The 20747-nt window shown below is 44.9% G+C and overlaps 1 protein-coding gene across 1 annotated transcript in view; it reads right to left on the bottom strand.

Moving 5' to 3' along the window:
* Positions 1-11464, bottom strand: part of NR5A2 (nuclear receptor subfamily 5 group A member 2) — a 162882-nt gene extending 151418 nt beyond the window's left edge. The window contains exon 1 of the mRNA XM_084851537.1: positions 11211-11464. Coding sequence (XP_084707663.1) covers positions 11211-11274 — 64 coding nt within the window. The 5' untranslated portion in view covers positions 11275-11464. The remainder of the gene's footprint in view (positions 1-11210) is intronic.
* Positions 11465-20747: the final 9283 nt, after the last annotated feature.

Raw genomic sequence — 20747 nt, 5'->3', positions numbered from 1 at the left:
CCTCTCTAAAGCGACTTGCCTGGATCGGGCCCAGGATTTCAGGCCAGCACATAATGGTTCCTTCCTTCTAATTTTTTCTATGGTGGTCTTGCATCCTCCTCCAAAGGTGTGCGTGTGGTGTGTGTGTGTGTGTGTTCCCCTTTCTTATCACTCTTTCGTGGCAGCAGATTGCATTACCAAAGAGGGTACGCCAAGTGGAGAAAAATCAACCTCTCAATCTTAAATGTGTTTACTTGGAAGGAAGTCACATGGGTTTCATGGTAACTTACTTCGAAATAAGCAATCCTCCACATGTCAACTCAGAAGGAAGCACCATTGAGTTTAATGGGACTTTCTCCCACGTAATCATGTACAGGACTGCAGCCTTAGAATTACAGCATGCCGGTGTGTTCCAGTGGGTAGCGACTTAGAGATTTTCCAAATCTTTCCTCTGCCACGGACTCACTAGATAGCCCTGGGCATGTCACTTATCTATCAGCTTCAATTGCCCTGTGTGGATATCAGTGACTTGTCTTAAAAAGGCTGTGAGAAGCAGCAAAATTAGAAACACAAACCACCGTGGAAATTAGAAAGTGTCAACTAATATATATTTGGGTGTGATTCTAATAAAATGAGCAGCTGGATCCTATGCATGTTTTCTCTGAAATTACTCAGTTCAGTGGGACTTTCATCAAGGGATATAAGTTTAAAAGATTGTAGCCTAACACCCCCCCCCCCAGTAGAATAACTGGGGCACATATTACACCTCGATTCTCTAAACCTCCTTACTTGGAAACAAAAGGTTGGATCCAGACGTAGTAGTCCTTAGGGTAGACCCATTTAAATCACTAAGATGTAAGTTAGACCTGACTGACGTAACTCCTATTGATGTCAATTGGTCTACTACTACCAATTCTAGTAGTACTACTACTACTTCTACTTCTATTAATACTACTACTACTACTACTACTACTACTAGATGGATCCAGACATACGTATGACTTAAGTCTGGATCCATCTCGAATTGTCTTGAAATCATTACCAGGAATTCTTTCCAGCATAAGATACTGTGCGCGCGTGTGTGTTCTCAAAGGGAAACCGCGTTTTATTAAGCCAAGGCGATTTTCGTGAAAGTCTTTTAAGGGAACAGGGAAGACTTTTGCATTGCTGGGACAGATTCCGTCGGTCGCCCTCTTTGCCTCTGACGAACCTCCTCCACGAAGCTGGAAAGACCATACTTTCCATCTCCGTCCGCACACGAGGGGAAAAAGTCAGCGGAGGCTGGTGGCTCCGATGCCAGTGGGGCTGCGCATCCGCTCTGGGTTTCAGTCACAACCATCCAGAACTCTAAAGCAGCTATCCAAGGTGCCGACCTGTTTTGGGAATAGGGGCCAGCACCTTGGATAGCTCCTTTAGAGTTTTGACTGGTTCAGACTGAGCCCAGAGCGGATTCACAGCCTCAGCCTTCCCTGGAAAAAAAGTGCCTTTGGCTTTGGTCAAGCGTGGGGTGGAGAGCCGCGTCTCTCAACTGCCTCGTCCAGAGTCCACCAGGCGCTCCTTTCATAAACAGCGCGCTCGGGAGCCGCTTGGGAACCGGCTTGTGTCAACTCTGCCAAGCGCGATCCGGGCCGAAGGGAACGGACAAGCTCCGAACTTCTTCCTCTCTGCTCTGGAGAGATCCCGCCCCACAGCAGCCCCCCAAACTCTCTAGCACACTGGAGTTCCTCTTGCCCTATAGGCGGTCCTCAGTCCTACGTCCGGATCAGTCCAAGGACTGCTCGCGTCTCCCCGAACAGGTCTCTGCAAAGCCCGCCTTGCTCTTCCAGAAGGAAAAGCGGGGCGCTTGGAAGCGAACTCGCGCTGGCGCCGCGCTCGTCAACACCGGCGCCGTGTGAAATTGACGAGGCGCGTCTAGAGCTTCGCAACAACAAACCCCTGAGCAATTCTCCAAAGGGGCGCCTGTTCTTTGGATTGCGCAAGGGGACTCGTCGACCCGAGAGATGTTGCAATGGCGACTCCACCTCCTGCTGGCTGCTGTGTCAGTTCCTCCCCCGATCGCTCTCAATACTTTTATCTCTCAGTACAAACGCAATCAGAGCATTTCAAAACTGCGTCCCTTGAAAATTCCACCCCGCCATGGCCCGGCGTGTTGGGCGCGGAAAGGTATTCATCACCTCGATCTCCAAGGCTTGGGCCCAAACCTGAGGGCACTGCAGTAAGTCCCATTGACAGCCCCGGACATTTTGCTCTCGGAATAATAAAAAGCGCCCCCCCCCCCCACACACACCCCTGGCTTACTCCCAGGGCTCCAGTGTAAGGCTACATATTTATGGAAACTTACCTGGGAGTAAACCCCATTGAACACAGGGGGATAATGATCTGACAAGACAATATGCCTTGCAGCTTCTTTTTACTCTATCCCTCCTCCAATTCATTACTAAACTGCAGGTAAGGCTGCAATCCTATGCACACTTATTTGGGAGTAAGTCCCATTGAAAAAGCACTTCCATCCCCAGGGCTGGGCTCTTTGATTTCACTGGGATTGATTGCCAAGTAAGGACACCAAGCCAGCAAAAGTTAGTTGTGACTAACAGTGAAATCTTATGCCTGTTTACTCAGAAGTCCCATTGATTTCAGTGGGCGTCATCCCATGAAAGTGTGCGCAGGACTGCAGCCAGAGTCCGTTGAAATCTATGTGATTTACAGAACAATCCTACACAGCTTTACTCAGAAGTAAGTCCAGGTAAGTAAGTGTGCCTAGGACCGCAACCTAGTTGGAGGAGCATTTTAAATACTTTTACAAGCCATAAAGATATACACACCTTCCAAAGAATTTGCATGAGAACATTTGGCACAACTACTTGAGACTGACTTGTTCATTGATTTCTGTAAGACATCTAGTTCTAATCCTAAACATGGTGAGAAGAAGTAAGTCCTATTGATATTTCCAAGACTTCAACATTATTCATGATTACCTTAGTTTAGTTGGATCAGGGTCAATATGCTCAGAAACCAGGTGTTCAAGCCATTTCTTTTTATAACCTGCCAGATTTGGGGAGTTAGCGTGATGGTTGGGGTCTTGGGGAGTTAGTGTAAACCAAACAAAAATAACACTGTGCTCCAAATTATTCAGAGCGTTTTTCATATATTATAACTCAGTATTCCATGCAACAATGCGGTAAGGTAGGTTAGCATTATAATCAGAAGAACATAAGAAGAATATAAGAAGAGCCATGCTGGATCAGACCAAAGGTCCATCCAGTCCAGCATTCTGTTCACCCAGTGGCCAGTCAGCTGTTGACCAGGAACCCACAAGCAGGACATGAACATAACAGCACCCCCCCCCCCATGTTCCCCAGCAACTGGTATACATAGGCTCACTGCCGCCGGTACTGGAGGTAGCACATAATAGCCATCAAGACCAGTAGCCATTGATAGCCTTTTCCTCCAGGTATTTGCCCAATTCCCTTCCATCCAAATTGGTGGTCATCATTACATCCTGTGGTAGCGAATTCCATAGTTTATGCGCTGTATGAAGAAATCCTTCCTTTTATCTGTCCTGAATCTCCCACCAATCAGCTTTATAGGATGTTCCCTTTGGGTTCTAGTATTTTGAGAGAGAAAAATGTCTCTCTCTCCACATTCACCACCCCATGCATAATTTTGTGCACTTCTATCATGTTTCCCCTTACCTTCCTTTTTTCCAAGCTAAACAATCACAGCTGTTGTAGCCTTCCCTCATAGGGGAGATGCTCCAGCCCCTTGATCATTTTAGTTGCCCTTCTCTGAACTTTTTCCAGTCTCTATATTGCAGGCAAAGGAGCTGGGGCTTAGAGAGAATGGCTTATGCCATATAGCTGGGGTGTTGAACCTCAGGCCTGGGGGCCAAATCCAGCCCTCCAGAGTTCCACAGAGGGCCCTGCCTCCTTTCCCTGGCTCCACCGCCTTTCCCATACCCACTGATTGTTTGGCGGTTTCCTGGCTTTTGTGCAGTATTATTTTTCTCATTCTAAAAGACTGAAAATCTTCTCTTAAGGCTTTGCTACTGGCACTAAGTGCCTTAAGCTAAATATGCTGACATTTGGGGCCCATTCTGTTGCTTTTGGCCCCACTCCTTTTGCCATCAGCCCTGCCCACCACTGGAATGCCCCCCCCCCAGTTTATCTGAAATTGAATTCAACTCTTGGGATGGAAAGAGGGTTAACACCCTGGCCATATAGGGAGTTCATGGCATAGGCAAGGTCTGAACCAGGGACTTTGTTATTATAGTTAATTATTATTTGATCATCAGTCTGTATTAGTCTACACTGCTGGCCTACAACCCATCCACCATCACCTTTGGCTGTGCCGACCATGAGCATGTGGCTTCTGATTTAATGCCCATCATCACTTGTGGCTCTTGGGGGCATGAAGATTGCCCAGGGTTGGACTTCATAGACTGAAAGTGCAATCCTATGCATGTTTAGACGGAAAAACAGCATTCTCCCAGCATTCCCTGGCCAGCCATGCTGTAAAAGAGAGCTGTACAAGAGCGCAGCAGCAGACTTATGCAGCTCCTATCCATTTGAATGGATTGTGCCCATCACAATTGTGCACATCACAATAAGGTCAGAGCTGCCTTCTGACTTAACACCCTACATTTATTATACCTGGAACAAGTCTGGCTGGGGAATGCTGGCTGGGGAATGCTGGGAGTTGAAGGACTTTTTCTGTCTAAACATGCATAGGATTGTGGCCTCAGATAAGCTAAAGAGCCATCTTGAACCCTTTGCGGGAGAAAGGCAATATATCAATTTGAAAACAAACAAATAAATGAAGGCAGATCCCTGCTTGAAGGACCTTACAATTAAATTCCCTGCTCCAACACTAGCTCTCATCAAGTCCCCTTTGATAAGGCCAGTGCAAATGAACCCATTTGGCAGAGCTACTAGAACCAGCCAATGCTTCAGGCGGCCGTGGCATTAGTTGGACGGCAATAAATGTTATACAAGCTGCGGAATTTCACAGGTGAAATAGAAGTGACGAGTGGCTTGTTTTCACTTTCCGCCTAGCCTAGGCCAGTTTTTCAAGTTAGTGCCCTGGTTCATCCCCTTAGTCAAACATACTAAACTCAAACTCCTAAAACTTTATATTTTCAGGGAGTCTGTGATTTTTATAAGAGGTGAGGGGGGGGGGGAAATAAAGCTCAGAAAGTGATTTTATATAGGATACTTTAAAAATAGCTTCAGAACTTCAGATGATAACAGGGGATTTCAGGCTGCATCTGAGGTCACCATTAGGAGTTTGAAGCGAAACCAAGAGAGGAAGCAGACGAGGAGGCAAGAAATTATCCCCCAAAATTCATTTAGTTTTCATTTTTAGATCCATTAGCAGGGCCGGCATTGAGGGTTGGCATTGCTGGGCATATGTTGAGGTATACACCCCATTAAGGGGTCCACTGCCACTTCCCAGAACCTTCTGGCCCGTTGACCCACCTATTTGCTGTTGCCACCTGACCGTTCACCTACCCTCTCTGAGCAAGTGTGCAGTGAGAGGAACAAGGGGAAGAAGCAGTTGCTTCCGCATACCTTCTTCTCTCTCTTTGGGAGGTGGTGCTGGTTAGGCCCAGAAGAAGACACAAAGGAATAGGTGGTGGCATTAGGGACAAGCTGATAGGTAGAGTGAGTACAGCAGATGCTTGGCCGGGGATGGGGGTGGGTGGGAGGCAGGAGTGATGGTGAGGTACTGGAGAGCCGTATGTCTGGGTACTATATATCCTGCTCTGTCCTGTCCCCCCTAAGCTACCGTGCTGCCCTTAGGTGCAGTGGAGGACACTGCCAGTACAGACATAAGATTCAACTGCTGGGCTTGTTTGTTTTGGTATGTGGAACGGGAGGGGTACCATCTTGTCCTTCACCTCAGGCATTAAAATGTCTTGAGAAGGCCTGGGGTCTGCCCATTCATGGAGAGGGGCCACTGAGAAGATTTTGCTGAAGCCCCCCCCCCATACCTGGGAAAGTGGCACAGTCTATTAGGGAGCAATCCTATCTGGGTTGACGGTCGCCTCCGAGCCCGGGGGCAACTGCCTATCCAGTGCAGGGCAGGGGGCTGGTGAGGAGTGGATCTCCTCCTTGCTCCCCCCACCCAGCTTTTGTGGCTAGACAGCTGATTTCAGCTGTCTAGCAGCGGGACCTTGGAGCGCGGGAAGTGGTGGCTGGATGACACATGGGATGTGTTGTACCGGCATTTCCAACTTGCCCGCCCTGGCATGCCCCCAGGAACACTCCATTTTTGCTGCTCCATGTTCCTTTTCCGAGTACGGAGTGTGGGGCCGTTCCACACTGCCTACGAGGCGGCACGGAAGGGGGTGGAGGTCGGTTCTCAGGAAACTGACCTCAGAGCGCGGGCTCTGAGGTCGGTTCCCAGAAACTGACATATCCTACGGCCATCTAGCCGCTGACTAGCGGCCATAGGATTGCACCCTTAGTCTCTGGCCTAGCTCCAGTTTCCAAACCTCATCGTGATGGAAGCAGGGATGGAAGGATCTGCCAATTGCATCTTCTCTCAGTTCTTCATTAGTCCAATCTTAAGTTCAGTTGGTCCTAAACTTTGAGAATTTTGTTTTTTAATTCATGTGAAAATTCATAAGCATGTGAATTCTCCTAATACCTGCATTTTTTTAAAAAAAGCATTTGGCCTAATAAACAATTTTTTCAAGCAATTTTGAGTTTGTGAAAATGAGGTAACTGCACATTAAATGCAAGCTGAACAAATTTGTCCCCCATCTCTAGGTGGCAGTGGGAACTGGAGCAGGTTCACCTTGCTCCTCAGTAAAAAAAGAAAGAAAAAAGGTCCAGGTTTTTCAAGTTAGTGCTCTGGTACTTCAGAGCTGCCCTTTCTTCACACAGAATTTTATTGTTCCCAAACGTGTATCCAACTGTGCTGCTTTGAGATCTGTGTTGCCCAACAGTGCCACAATGAACAAAGAAACAAAATCTATAGAGTTGGTGAGACCTGTCTTGGCTCATCCCCTGCATCAAGACAAGCTCCTCCATATTCCAATGTTTCTAAGAGGCCAGCTCCAAGCAAACGGCACCCTCACCCATCAAGGTACATAAGACTGAAGGATAGTCAAGTTATTTTGGCATTTGAGGGAGAAAACCACACAACCACTCCCCCGCCCGCCGGCACTAGAGCTACAACAACAATAAATTAAATCAGTAATAATTTGCTGCTCTTTCCTGACACCCCAGATCAGCTGCCTGAGGCGGCTGTCTCACTTTGCCTAACAATAGGGCTGGCCCTGCCAGAGGACAAAAAAATGTGCTTAGTAAAGCCACCTCTGATTGGCTAAGTAAACAAGCTGAAACAGAGAATCTGATAGGGCTCAGATTGTTTATTAAAAATCTTATCAGATGCCTTCCAACCAAGTGAAAACTCCAATGGGTCTGAAGATATGTTGGGCTCAGGCTGTTAGGTATTTTTTGTAGAGATTAATCCTGGGGTGAATTAGTTTTATTAACCAATTACTTTGAGTTTCGATGTTGTTGTCCCCCTGCTTGTGAATAACACTTTCAGAACAGACAAAAGGAAGTGCTTTTTTGCACACAAAACACGTAAATAAATATGGAATTCACTGCCATGAGATGTGGGACTTTAAAACCCTTTAACAAGAATTAGAGGAATTAATGGAAGCTATATGATCAGCATTTCTACTACGCAGCGTGAGGCAACCATCTCAGGTGGCATATTGTGAGGTGGCAGCAACAGCCCCCCCACCCCCCGCCAGTCCTTCTGAGCCTCCAAGGCTCTTCCCCTCTGTTGGAAAACAGAGTTGTGTGTGCCACCAAGTCCGCCTTGCAACCCATAAACTAGCCTGCTGCCCTCAAGTGTGATGGAGGACATTGTGCTGTTGCCAGTGCTGAAGTAAAATTCAACAAAAGTAGTTCACTACTTTTGTATGTGGAGGAGTGTTTGTGTGTGTATGCCATCTTGTCCTTTGATCTTTAGCCATGAGGATAGGTCTGTCATTGGTTGCTAGCTATGATCGTTCAATGGATCCTCCATATGCAGCAGCAGTAGTATACATTTGAACACCAGATGCCAGGGGCCAAAGAACAGGGGGGAGCATTTATGCCCTGCTTGCAACCTTCCCAGAGGCCTTTGGAGGTCACCCCTGGAAACATCACGCTGAGCTAGATGGACCCCTGGTCTGACTGAGCTGGGCTCTTCGTATGTTCTTACATCATCTAGGGCTCTGCCACAGACTCACAGTTCAGCACACGTTTGTTCAATCCATATTGAGGATGACTTGTAGTATGGTATCCTTCCCTAACCTAGTGCCTTACAGATGTTTTTGGATGTCAGCTCCCAGCATGATAGACCATTAGCTATGCTGGCTGGGGTGATGGGAGTTTTTAGGTAAATGTTGTCTCTGTGTGTATGCAGTCTGTTTTTATGTCAGTGCTTTTTTGTAGGCACATAGGAAGCTGCCTTATACTGAGTCAGACCATTGGCGCATCTAGCCCAGTACTGTCGACACTGACTGGCAGCAGCTGTCCAGGGTTTCAGGCAGGATTCTTTCCTTACCCTACCTGGAGAAGCCGGGGATCGAACCTGGGACCTCCTGCCTGCAAAACGTACTCTATCACACTGAGTGATGTCCTTTGCATTATGAGCTTTAATGGTTTTTATTTATTGTGAATTGATTGCCCAGAGAGCTTCGGCTATGGGGCGGTCTAGGAATATAATAAATGAAATGAAGTCCAAAACATCTGGAGGGCACCAGGTTGAGAAAGGCTGGAGTAGGGCATTCATAACAGATTGGCAATTATTTGTGCAGCACATAACATCTTGTTGGCACTAAATAAATGTTACGTAGTGGCAGCAGTACTAGTAAAAGGAGCAGTAGCCTCAGGAGGTAGGTCTAGCTTTACTTCTAATTATAGGCACAAATCTGACCTAAAAACTACATCACTTCCACACCTTTGCTTTAGATTGCCCAGTGCGTTACTATGGCCAATGTTAGAAAAGCTTTTATCTAAGATCCTCGAACTGAAAGAGGTCGAACACTCCTGCTCTATAACATATAAAACCATACTCTGTTGCAGTGTGTTTTATGGCTTTGGGGTAATTTTGTGGGTCTGTGTATGTGACCGCACAAAACTTCATGTAGCTTGAGCCTAAGCATGTTTACTCAGAAGTAAGCCCTCTTGAACTTTGTTCAGATTTACTTCTGAACAAACACGTGTAGGATCAGGATACACATCTCTATCAAGAAGAACTGCACTCCTTGCAAGTTTTATCAGCTTATCTCCAATACTGATATGCTATTGGTGATAAAGTTATAGTGGCTGGGGGTGGGGTGGGGGGAGGACATTTTTTTGTGTGTAAAAACTCTATGGATGAGTACAGGAGAAGGCTAAATAATTGCAGCTTTGCCATTTTCATAGAGATTGACCAGATAACTTGAAATGAAAGTGAAAATGGTCACAGGAAGAAAATTTGAGACAGGAGTTTTAAAAGGGTAGCTATTTAAAAACATGGTGGATCACGCCTTACACGGAAGCACAAAGGAGCACTTTGTCACTGTAACCACCCCCTCTCCCACAGTTAAGATATGCTCTGGACACTTTCTTTTAATTTTAAGAATGGGTATTTTTCATAGCTGACTGAAAATGGTATATTTCTTAATTTGTTGGGATGTCTATGTGTTATATTGAACTAGCACACACATATCTTGATTTTTCTTGTGTGAGAAACAGTTTTTTTTAAATGTCTATAACAGAGTGATCCTATGCATGTTTACTCAGAAGTAAATCCCACTGTGTTCAATAGAGCTTCCTCTCAGATTAGTATGCACAGAGCTGCAGCACAAGATGGTATCAGCATGAAATTGCTTTGCAGTGAGATAGAATATAACAGTGCAATCCTATGCAGGTTAACTTGGAAGTAAAAGTTCAGTGGTAGTTCCCCTAGTAGTAAAGATGTTTAGGATCGCAACCTTAATCTGTTAAAATAAACTGAAAAAGTAAACATCTGAAGGCATGTCTGATGCTCCCATATTCGTTCTGTTATATGCCTTCTTCCATAATTTCACATACAGGACAAAATTCTCAGGAGTTTTGCCATTGACTTCAATAGGACAGGAAGTTTACCAGAGGCTCAAAAGCATTGCAAGAGAAATCATATTTTAAAAAATGCAACCAATATCCATAACACAGTAAGCCATCAGTGCAAGTGAGCCTTATTTCACCAGAGTAAAAAAGGTGCATTTATGGATGTGAAAATCTGTGTCTATCCAACTTTCCAAAATTGACCAGAAGTTTCTAGAAGTTTCAGCTTGGTTAAACTGATGGGTGGGGTGGGTGGGGTGTTAAACAAAGGACCCAAAGTAGCAAAACTGTAAGTAATAGGACAAAATAATTCACTGAAGCAGAAGGCTTAAATAAAAGATTAATGTGTATTACAAAATATGAGACTAAAATACTACTACATTTTTTTCATTTCCACATAATGTTTTATCAGCTGAAAGAGTTACTTTTTATTATTAGTATCTGAATAAATGTGTATTTGACTTTGTGCTTTTAAAGATCAGATCACAAAAACTTAAGAGACCTTTTGGATTTTGTCAATTACAGTTTTCCAAAGGTCCATTTGAATTTCAGTTTATTCCTATACCACTATGCAGTTATTTATTGCTGCACAGTACAAATGCCAGCTTAGTAAACAAATCATAAACAAATGCAATACTATCCAACACAGTGTATAATTTTCTCGGTGTTTTTTTTTTCTTCTTTAGATCATTATTACACAGTACTTTTGATGAGCATAATTCAGCCTCAGTGAAACATGTTGAAGTCCTGTTTGTTTAAGTGAGAGGTATTTAAGCCTGTGTTTAACTTCCTCATCGAAAATAAGTAAGACTTCAAAATGCTTAACTTGGGCTGCATCATAACCTTAATAAATATATTACATTTCATGGAAAATCTGCTTGTTCAGTCATCAACATCTTTGCCTTGCACTTTTAAATATATATGGTGGATTCACATACTTCTGAAGCATAGCTTTATGCTTAGAAATCTTTTGGATTTTGTCAACTACAGTTTTCCAAAGGTCCATCAGAGTTTCCATCTGCTAATTGTGAAGTGATTGTATATAATAATTGTTTCCCCAATATGAACACCTGATAAGGCTCCTATTTAATTCTGTTGGACAGGTTGATCAAAAACATCAGAAAAGCTCTTACTTACCACTTGGAAGAAGTCCATGTTTTATAGGTTCCTGTGTGTTGCCGGTATCCAAACCAGAAGACATAATTAGGTGCAAATATATAGTGCCCTTGGGTCACAAGTATACAGCATTGAGCACAGCAAAAGGTGAGGCTTGTAAACTTATCTGGCCTTGGGACACAGGCTACAGTAACCTTCAGTGAAAGTCAGGGAGTAGTCCATCAATGGCGCGCGCGCGCGCGCGCACACACACACACACACAAATCCAATAATTCAGAAAGTAACAGGCCTGTCTTTCGATGGACTCTGTACTTTTTCCAGCATTAGTGACCCTCTGTAAACCAGCCATCCCATTTCATGATGGTTTCTAATCAGAAGAATCAGGAGCTGGGATAGGCTCGGCCTGGTCACATGATCCTGAACAGGTTGATAAGAAGACCCTGCTATAAAGTGACAGCAAAAAAGAGATAAGAATTCTTGGCAGATAACGATGGAGAAATGATTAACTCTGGGGCTGGGGAGGTGCTATGAAGCAGAGAGAGGAAAGCTGTAAACTTGTGCGGGTCAAAAGATCGTACTGAATGGATAACCTCCGCCCCCACCCCATCCCAATGTAAAGTGTAACACCTATAAACTCATGTTTGTGCCCTGGCCTCTTGATGTCATCATCTCTTTACAAAGTGGACAACAACCGTGAGCTCTTTGGGCTTCTGTAAATACCTCTGGAAAGCAGAACAAGCAAACATTCATCCCTTGACTGAGGCCCGCCAATGTATTTATTGCTCCACATCCCATCGCAATACTGTGGGGCAAGCCCACGGTGATTTTCTGTCTGACACAAACATTTTATTGTACCTATTCATTAGACAGGAGACCAACCCCAGCTTGTTTGTTCGATAGTCACCAGTTAGAAGTGTAAACTATTTTTCTTCAATAGCTTAAGTCCTTTATTGCATGGTTAAATATGATTTTCCTGGGAAAATAATAGCTCACTCACAGTTTGGGTGGCTTTTTATCCCTTTAACCTGACTAGGATGAAGAAAGTTTCTCATCAAACGTTCACAATCATCTTACTAAGAGGATCCACCAACATAATGTTGTTATTTATTTATTTATTTATTTATTTATTATTGTATTTATATCCCGCCTTTTTTCCTCTTGCAAGGAACCCAAGGCGGCTTACATTATCCTCCTCCTCTCTGTTGTATCCTCACAACAACCCTGTGAGGTAGGTTGGGCTGAGAGTCTGTGACTGGCCCAGAGTCACCCAGTGAGCTTCCATGGCCAAGTGGGGACTAGAACCCGGATCTCCCGGCTCCCAGTCTGTCACTCTCACCACTGCACTACACTGGCTCGACATGTATCTATTAAAAAACATTACATTCCTTTCTGCATTCTCAAGTGGGACAGTCCAAATTTTACCGCCTTACTTTACCCTCCCTTCTCCATGTGCTGTGGTCGCATTCTAGATTGGGGGCTGCACTTTTAGGTTAAAAAAAAAAAAAGACCCCAAACAGAGGGAGCTACTTGCTAATTGCTACCTGTTTAAAGTAATGCATAGTTTGTTTGACCCTCACTCTGCGTGATGTGGAGAATAGTGCTTCGTTTTGTGAAAGACATTCCAGCTGCATTAGTGTAGGATGATGTCCATTGCATCCATACCATTACACCTGAAGGGGAAAACATGACATAAATGACACTTTTGCTACATTTTAATGTCACGGTCAGCAATTTTGCAATATGTTAGTGCTGCGGTTGCATAGTGATAAGTCACAGCTGTCTCCTGGCTGAAGTGCCAAGTTGGCAGCAGTGGATATTGGCAGAACATTGCAGCACCAGGGACACAAGTAGATATCACTTCCAGGCCAAGGATCCTACGGCTGCAGCCCTATACACACTTACCTGGGAGGAAGCCCCATTGGACTCAATAGGACTTCTGCTTTTGAAACCTTCCCTCTATAAATATCTCCCCGCATCTAGTAAATGTAGACATAAAGATTAAGTGTAGCCCCTTTGGAAATGTGCTCACATTTACTAGGAGGAAGGAGATCTGTATTTGGGGGAGCGTTTGGAAATCTGGCCCTCTACCTCTGGGGTCTCAGACACCGCAGTCGCCTCTCGCGGTGCCCACCGGGCTCCCTGCCCTTCCTGATCTTTATTTGATTTCTTAAGAGTTTTCAGAATTACACTTTTTTAAAAAAAAAACTGGGAGGCTGGCATGCTGAAAAGCAAAATGCCACCCTCCGCACCATCTTTATTTGGATGAAAAAGAGTGGTTTTGTGTTTTGGAGCTCAGACTCCACCTTTGTCTGGTCCTTAGGTTCTTGGGCAAGTTATTTTTCTTTTAGCCTCACCAGTTTGCTTTCTTGGAAATGAGTGTTTTATGACCAGCCATGGCCACTGTGGCAGCCATTTTATGAATGGGCAACCAACCCCCATGGCAGCCATTTGTGAGAGTGCCCATGACACTCTCTCAAAATTCTAAATGTGCTCACTGCATCAAAAAGGTTGGGAACCCCTGGTCTACCTGACTCTGAAGCAGTTTAGTGGTACAGCCTCCATGTAGTGCCTCATTCTGAATAATATGTAGTACGGATCTTAATCTGAGTGGAATAGTTGGTTCTCAGGGCCTATTCTCCTTTCTATGTAGAAACATTTTCTTTCACTACAATTTGCCATAGTTGTTGTTGTTGTTGTTCAGTCGTGTCCGACTCTTCGTGACCCCATGGACCATAAAAATTATTGACATGTCTTAATTTGCCATAGTAAGACATGTCAATAGTTTTTATGTTTTCTACCTGTGCGGAACCCTTTCCACACTGGATCATCTGTGACAGAACCCCTACACATTGCAGAGGATTCTGAGGCATTTTCTAGGGTGGCGCATGACTAGGCCTATTGGGCCTTGCTGTTGGCCTGCTTGAATGGAAATTGTGATCCAGAAGACACCCAATGCTCTTCTGCCACTGCATGTTTGCAGGGGAAGATTCATAATTGTGGGCTAGCTGTCTTTCAGGACAGTTTGTCTGCCATCACCAATCTTCTCACTGAAGAACCCCATGCAACCTTCTGAGTAACCCTTGGGATCTCAGAAATACAGTTTTGAAAGCCATTGGGCAAGTGAGCAGAAGTTTAAGTTGTTGAACACAACAGTTTGTACAGTGACTTAGGGCAGTGGGGCTTACACAACTCTAACAGAATGGTTGCTAGTTCTGCAAGACTATGGTCCAGTGACCTAACAAATGGAGAGACTGAATGCAAAGGGCAACATGGTTGCCTCCCATTCCATCATGGCCCTTCTCTGGGACTAGTCACAGTCAGCTAGGAGGCATCACATCATACAGCCCTCCCACAGTGTCTACCCATTTCCCCTTCTTCCCATGCGGGAGACCCCCTCCCTGGATCATTTCAGGAAACAGCCACTGAGGTACCCCTCTTCCATGAACGTCCTCAGTTAAGGAGAACACCCCCATGGCCTATGCTTCTGTACTAATGTCCCCAGAAATGTAGGAACATAGGAAGCTGCCTTATAATGAATCAGCCCATCAGCCCATCTAGCTCAATATTGACTTGAGTCTTTTTCCAGCCCTACCAGGAGATGCCAGGGATTAAACCTGAGGCCTTCTGCTTGGCCACTGAGCTGGGACCCCCCCTATGCCATACCTCTCAGGGAATGGCATCTGCTCCAGGCATCCCACCGTTTCTGCCATCCAAGTCTCAGAGGCAGCAGGAAATATACCTTGCTGAAATGCTCCCCTCAGAAGGAAGGTGCTGCCTCTTTAACTGAGGACTGGACTCCTCTAAGGAAGCAAGACTTGGAGCACACACCTCCCTTAGGAGTACTTCAGCTCTAGGGTTCAGGCCCATGCTGAAGCAACAGTCCAGGTTACTCCTTCTGTGGTGTAGGTCAGGGGTGTTGAAACTTTTTCCAGCCCAAGAGCCCAATTCCAGTTTGGAGATGCTCTCAGGGGCCATATTCCAATGGTGGGTGGGCTAAAGGAAAAGGGGTGGGGCTAAAGGCAGCCCCCCAGTATATTTTAGCTTAAAGCTTTTACCACCAGTAACAAAGCCTTAGGAGAAAGGTTGAAACCTTTTAGAATTGGGAAAAAAAAAACCGCACAAAAGCTGGGAAACCACCAAATGACAGGTGGCTGGGGAAAAGGGGGTGGAGTCAGGGAATGGGGGTGTGGCCATCTGGGGAACCCCGCAGGGCTGGATTGGCCCCCCAGGCCTGATGTTCTGCACCTGTGGTGTAGGTGTTGTTGGTTAGTATGGGGAAACTGCTCCTTGACTGGGCAATCCAACCTATGGGGTTTCTTATGTTTTTCTAGCAAATAGGGATGTACGGATTCCCCACTGTCCATTCCAGTGGGGAATCTGCGGGGGGGGGGAGGCGATCCATTCCACCCCCTCGGAATCCTCGTGGAGCGGCTCCACTCCGCGAGGATTCAGCAGAGCCGAGGGCCGCCCCGTTCCGCCGTCCACATGCCTCGGATTCCCCCATTTTTTTCCTGGCTCCCCGAACTTACGTAAATAATTCCGTAAGTACCGCCGAAAAATCCTTTTTGCGTGCCTGCCATCGGTCTCCGTAAGCCTCAGTTCATAGGGAAATGTCACTTCCGGTCACCTGACTTCACTGGACCTGTCGTGACCACATCTCACCTGACCTCACCGGGCCTGACCTCACCTCACCTGACCTCAACTCCACAGACAATAAACAGAAAAGATGGAGGATTTCCATGGACTTCGCGACTCAGCCCCAGCGAAAGAAAGCCTTGGGTCACAGGGAAAATGCCTATATCATAAAAAGGGTAAAGCTGTTCGCGTTCTTCTTCCATTTCCGATTTACAGATTTCTTTTCCTGATTATTTTAGTAAAATCTGCTGTTTGGCGGACAAAAAAAAAAGGGTCCACGTGACTCCAGTCCGAGTCGACTGGGCCACCCTGTCCCGAGGAGGATTCCGCGGACCAGATTTGTCAGAATTCGATCCCATTTGAAATTTATGTGGAATTCTCTGACACTAGCAAATGCTTCTATTTCAGGGTCTAAGGAATTCCCTGCCGCTATAACTCACAGTACTACAAGCTGACCTTTTCCCACTCAAGTAGTCACTTCAGATACAGGTGGGATTGCCAGATGGGGGTGCTTCCAGATGAGGCTTTTATTGCACCATCGCTCTGTCACATTTATGGAATTTAATGGTGTGGGGGCAGGGGTCCAGACGTTGTCATCTTCCACTTCTCACCCTCCCATGTTTTCCCACCACTTCTCCCATCTTTTTTTCTTACCACAGAGAATCCATTAAAGGGTGAAAAATAGCTCGAAATTGCCTTATAATGGGTAGTGCTCTAGGAGCCCTCCTTCGGGAAGCCCTCAGTGGCTGGAGATGAATGGCTTTCTTCCTAACCCTGTGACCCATGGAGACCATTGTGGGAACCTTGCAAGCTGTCCAGTTTGCAGGTCTGGATTTAGGCTGTTGGTGTGGAGATATCCCAAGAGATTGGGATCCTTATGTTACATAAAAGAACAGGCATTTTGAAATGTAAGAGAGGTTTGGATATGCCTGAGGACCGCCTCCCCAAAGGTTGCTTGAGAAAACAAAGGAAGAAGGGAGGCTGGGCCAAGTCACATCAAGAACCAAGAATGGTTAGTCTCTAAAAATCTTCTGCCTGGTGTTCTCCCTATTCCTGGAGGCAAAACTAAGCTGAAAGTACAGTTGCCTATATTTTTCTCTGACTAACACACACATACACACACACACACACACTTACACACACTTTCTCACACTCCTTATATATGCTGTATAACTTTTAAAAAATTATTATTTCATTAGGTATTGTGCTCTTACTTACGCTGTTTTACTGCAGATGTTCCAAAAGCATATCGGGGATAGATTAAGAATAATAATTAGTGAATTTATTTGTTCCTTTAGTGATCTTTTTATATTATGTATGTTTTTGTTGTTGTTGCCTTTTTTTTTTTAAAGAACTTTATTTGAAAATAAAATGTCATGGTTAAAAGAATAGAAAACAACAACAACGACAACAACAATAATTTGGGAGATTGGACTGGAGAATAATCAGGACTTAGAGCATTTCAAATTTGTTATTGTTTTCCTCAGTGGCACTGTCTGTTTTAAAAAACGGATCACGAAGAGCCCAAAATCTACAAACTCTTACTTTGGCTTCATTGATAATCACATTTGCAGAATTAAATTTTCAAACCATGTCTACAGCATTCTTGGATGGAGGATACAGGCAGGCTTAAGAAAGCTACAGCTCTGAACATACGGTCTGGGAGAAGTAGAGGATATCTTGCATTATTTATTGTTCTGTCCCTTTATATCAAGGGAGAAGTTATTGGGGCAGATGTGGGCATCTTTGTAGGGTAAAAGTATCTATGTGAAGATTTACTGTTTGCTATCAGATTGTGACCCTTAATGTTACATATAAAACAGCTTTGTTTGCTAAGGCAGTGAAACGTATCCATGAATTCACTCTGAATGTTAACTTGACTTGTGTTTTGTATTCTCTCTGACATTACATGTTGTTTTAAGTTACGTTGTTTGTGATGGCTATCAGTCATATACAATACAATGTTTGACTTTGATATCCCAAGAGAAAAGGTCCCACCCTTTCCCAGGCTGCTTTCTGCATGTCCTGTAGTGTGCTAAAGCATCACACCTGGAATGGATGAAGCTGTCATGGAGAAGTGTCCTTACTGTTCGCAACGGAGCGTGAGCTACAGATTGTTCCACAACTGCTCTGTATATACATCAGTGGTGGGCAGACTTCAGACTTGTAGGATCAACTTTGTTTTTATGAGGACCCCAAGGACAATCAAGCAGAATCAGGGGCAAAGTGGGTCAAGGGTGTGGATATACCCTGAGAATTTAGGAACAGAGTGCCTCTGGACACATGTTCAGTTGGGGCATTTGTTTTCAGCACCAGAACTGAGCACACAGACCTTTCATTGAAAAGTCCACTGCTATTTTTCCCTCACCCCCAGCCCTAAACTTCTCAATTTCAGTGGTTCAGGGAGCAATCCTATGCCTGATTAGACAGCAAAAAAAAAGTCCTACAGCATGGCTGGCTGGGGAATACCAGGAGCTGTAGGACTTTTTTTTTTTGCTGTCTAAACAGGCATACGATTGTGCCCTTAACTGACATCACAATCCTATACAGACTTGCCTGAAAGCAAGCCTCATTGAACACAGTGGGACTTACTTCTGAGTAAACATGTATAGGATTGCACTGTTGGGGCTGGCAGAGAAGATGACCTTTAGTTGTTATAGTTCTTACTGCTACAGTTAAAAATATTGTGAATCAGGAAACCTTGGTGGTTGTCTGCAAATCACCCGGGGATCTACCAGTATCTACCTTCTGCCTGCCCCAGCTGTATTTATTTATTTATTTTATTTATTGCATTTATACCCCGCCTTTCTCCCTCTCGCAAGGAACTCAAGGCGGCTTACATTATCCTCCTCCTCACCGTTGTATCCTCACAACAACAACCCTGTGAGGTAGGTTGGGCTGAGAGTCTGTGACTGGCCCGAAGTCACCCAGTGAGCTTCCATGGCCAAGTGGGGACTAGAACCCGGATCTCCCGGCTCCCAGTCCGTCACTCTCACCACTACACTACACTGGCTCTCAGTGTACAGTATTCTCTGATAGACCTGGTACCCGACTAGCGTTCAGAGATGGGCTACTTGGCTAGGTAGACCACTAGTCTGGCCTAGTATTGCTGTGAGGCCTTTCTATTCATAAAGTCAGGACTTATCTGATAGTTATAAGAGTATTGGTGGCACTTGGTGGTGAACAGCTTAATGCCCAGGATCCGTAGATGGGGAACTGACACTTTGCTTGGACAAAGGTTGCTCATACAAGCCGTAATAAGCACTCATGTCCTTAACTTCTAAAGACTTCCCCAGTGACTGCCCCCCTTTTAACTACTCACTGGCCTAACTTATTGGCATGCTGAGAAAAATGGTATTAATGAGGTACATTAGCTACACTGACGCTTATCTGGAAGGCTCATTTGCTAGAAATGATAGCTTTCCAGATCACACGGTGAGAAAATGCCAGGTTTCTGTTGTCATTAAAGAGGCAGAGGGTGGGAAAGAATGTGTATTTGCAGAACAAGCAGCAGGTGCTTAGCCAGTGCTGGTCTACAAAGCTAGCAAAATACAGATAATTCTCAGTCAATAATAAAACAGAGATCTTCCCACAAAGGTAGAATGGAACAGCAGGCCTTAAAGTCACCAATCTTCATCCTTACGTCTTCTAAAATGCTGTTGCTGCTGCTGGTGGTGGTGGTGGGAGAACATGTGCCTCTTCATAAGAACGTAAGAAGAGCCCTGCTGGATCAGACCAAGGGTCCATCCAGTCCAGCATTCTGTTCACACAGTGGCCAGCCAGCTGTCAACCAGGAACCCACAAGCAGGACACAACTGCAACAGCACCCTCCTACCCATGTTCCCCAGCAACCAGTGTACATAGGCATACCACCTCTGGTAATGGAGGTAGCACATAGCCATCAGGTCTAGTAGCCAGTGATGACAGCCTTCTCCTGCAGGAATTTATCTGACCCCTTTTTAAAGCCATCCGAATTGGCAGCCATCACTATATGTTGTGGCTCTGAATTCCATAGTTTAGTGGCAGTATTTAGTGAAGAAGTACTTCATTTTATCTGCCCTGAATCTCTCACCAATCAGCTTCATAGGATGACCCCAGGTTCTAGTATTTTTTGAGAGAGGGAGAAAAATGTCTCCCTATTCACATTCTCCACACCATGCAGAATATTGTACACCTCTATCATGTCTCCCCTTACTTTCCTTTTTCCAAGCTAAACAATCCTTCCCTTATAGGGGAGATGTTCCAGCCCCTTGATCATTTTAGTTGCCCTTTTCTGCATTTTTTCCAGCTCTACAATGTCCCTTTTTTAGGTGTGGTGACCAGAACCGTACACAGTATTCTAAGTGTGGTCGCACCATAGATTTGTATAAAGGCAGTATGATATTGGCAGTTTGAGTCTCCATTCCTTTTCTAATTATGCCTAACATGGAGTTTGCCTTTTTTTTACAATGGCCGCACGCTGCGTTGACATTTTCATTGCACTGTCCAGTCTACCACAACCCCAAGATTTCTTTCTTGGCTGGTCACCGCTAGCTCAGATCCCATCAGCTTATACTTGAAGTTGGGATTTTCATTTTTTGTCCCAATGTGTATCACTTTACACTTGCTTACATTGAACATCATTTGCCATTTGATTTGGATGCCCATTCTTCCAGTTTGGAGAGATCCTTTTGGAGCTCTTCACAATCCCCCCTTTTAAAAACCAGCCTAAAGAATTTGGTGTTGTTGGCAAACTTAGCCACTTCACTGCTCACTCCTAACTGAGATAATTTCTGAACAGGTTGAAAAGCCTTGGTCCCTATACAGATCCCTGTGGGACCCCACTATTTCCATCCCTCTATTGGGAGAATTTACCATTTATTCCTACTTTCTGCTTTTTGTTCTTTAACCAGTTACTGATCTATAAGAGGACCTCTCCCCTTA

Source organism: Heloderma suspectum, chromosome 4 (genome assembly GCF_057233095.1).
Source record: "Heloderma suspectum isolate Gila_16-S chromosome 4, 16-S_ref, whole genome shotgun sequence".
Classification (NCBI taxonomy): Eukaryota; Metazoa; Chordata; class Lepidosauria; order Squamata; family Helodermatidae; genus Heloderma; species Heloderma suspectum.
The sequence above is the reverse complement of the archived record's forward strand: the minus strand, read 5'-3'. Positions and strand labels throughout refer to the sequence as shown.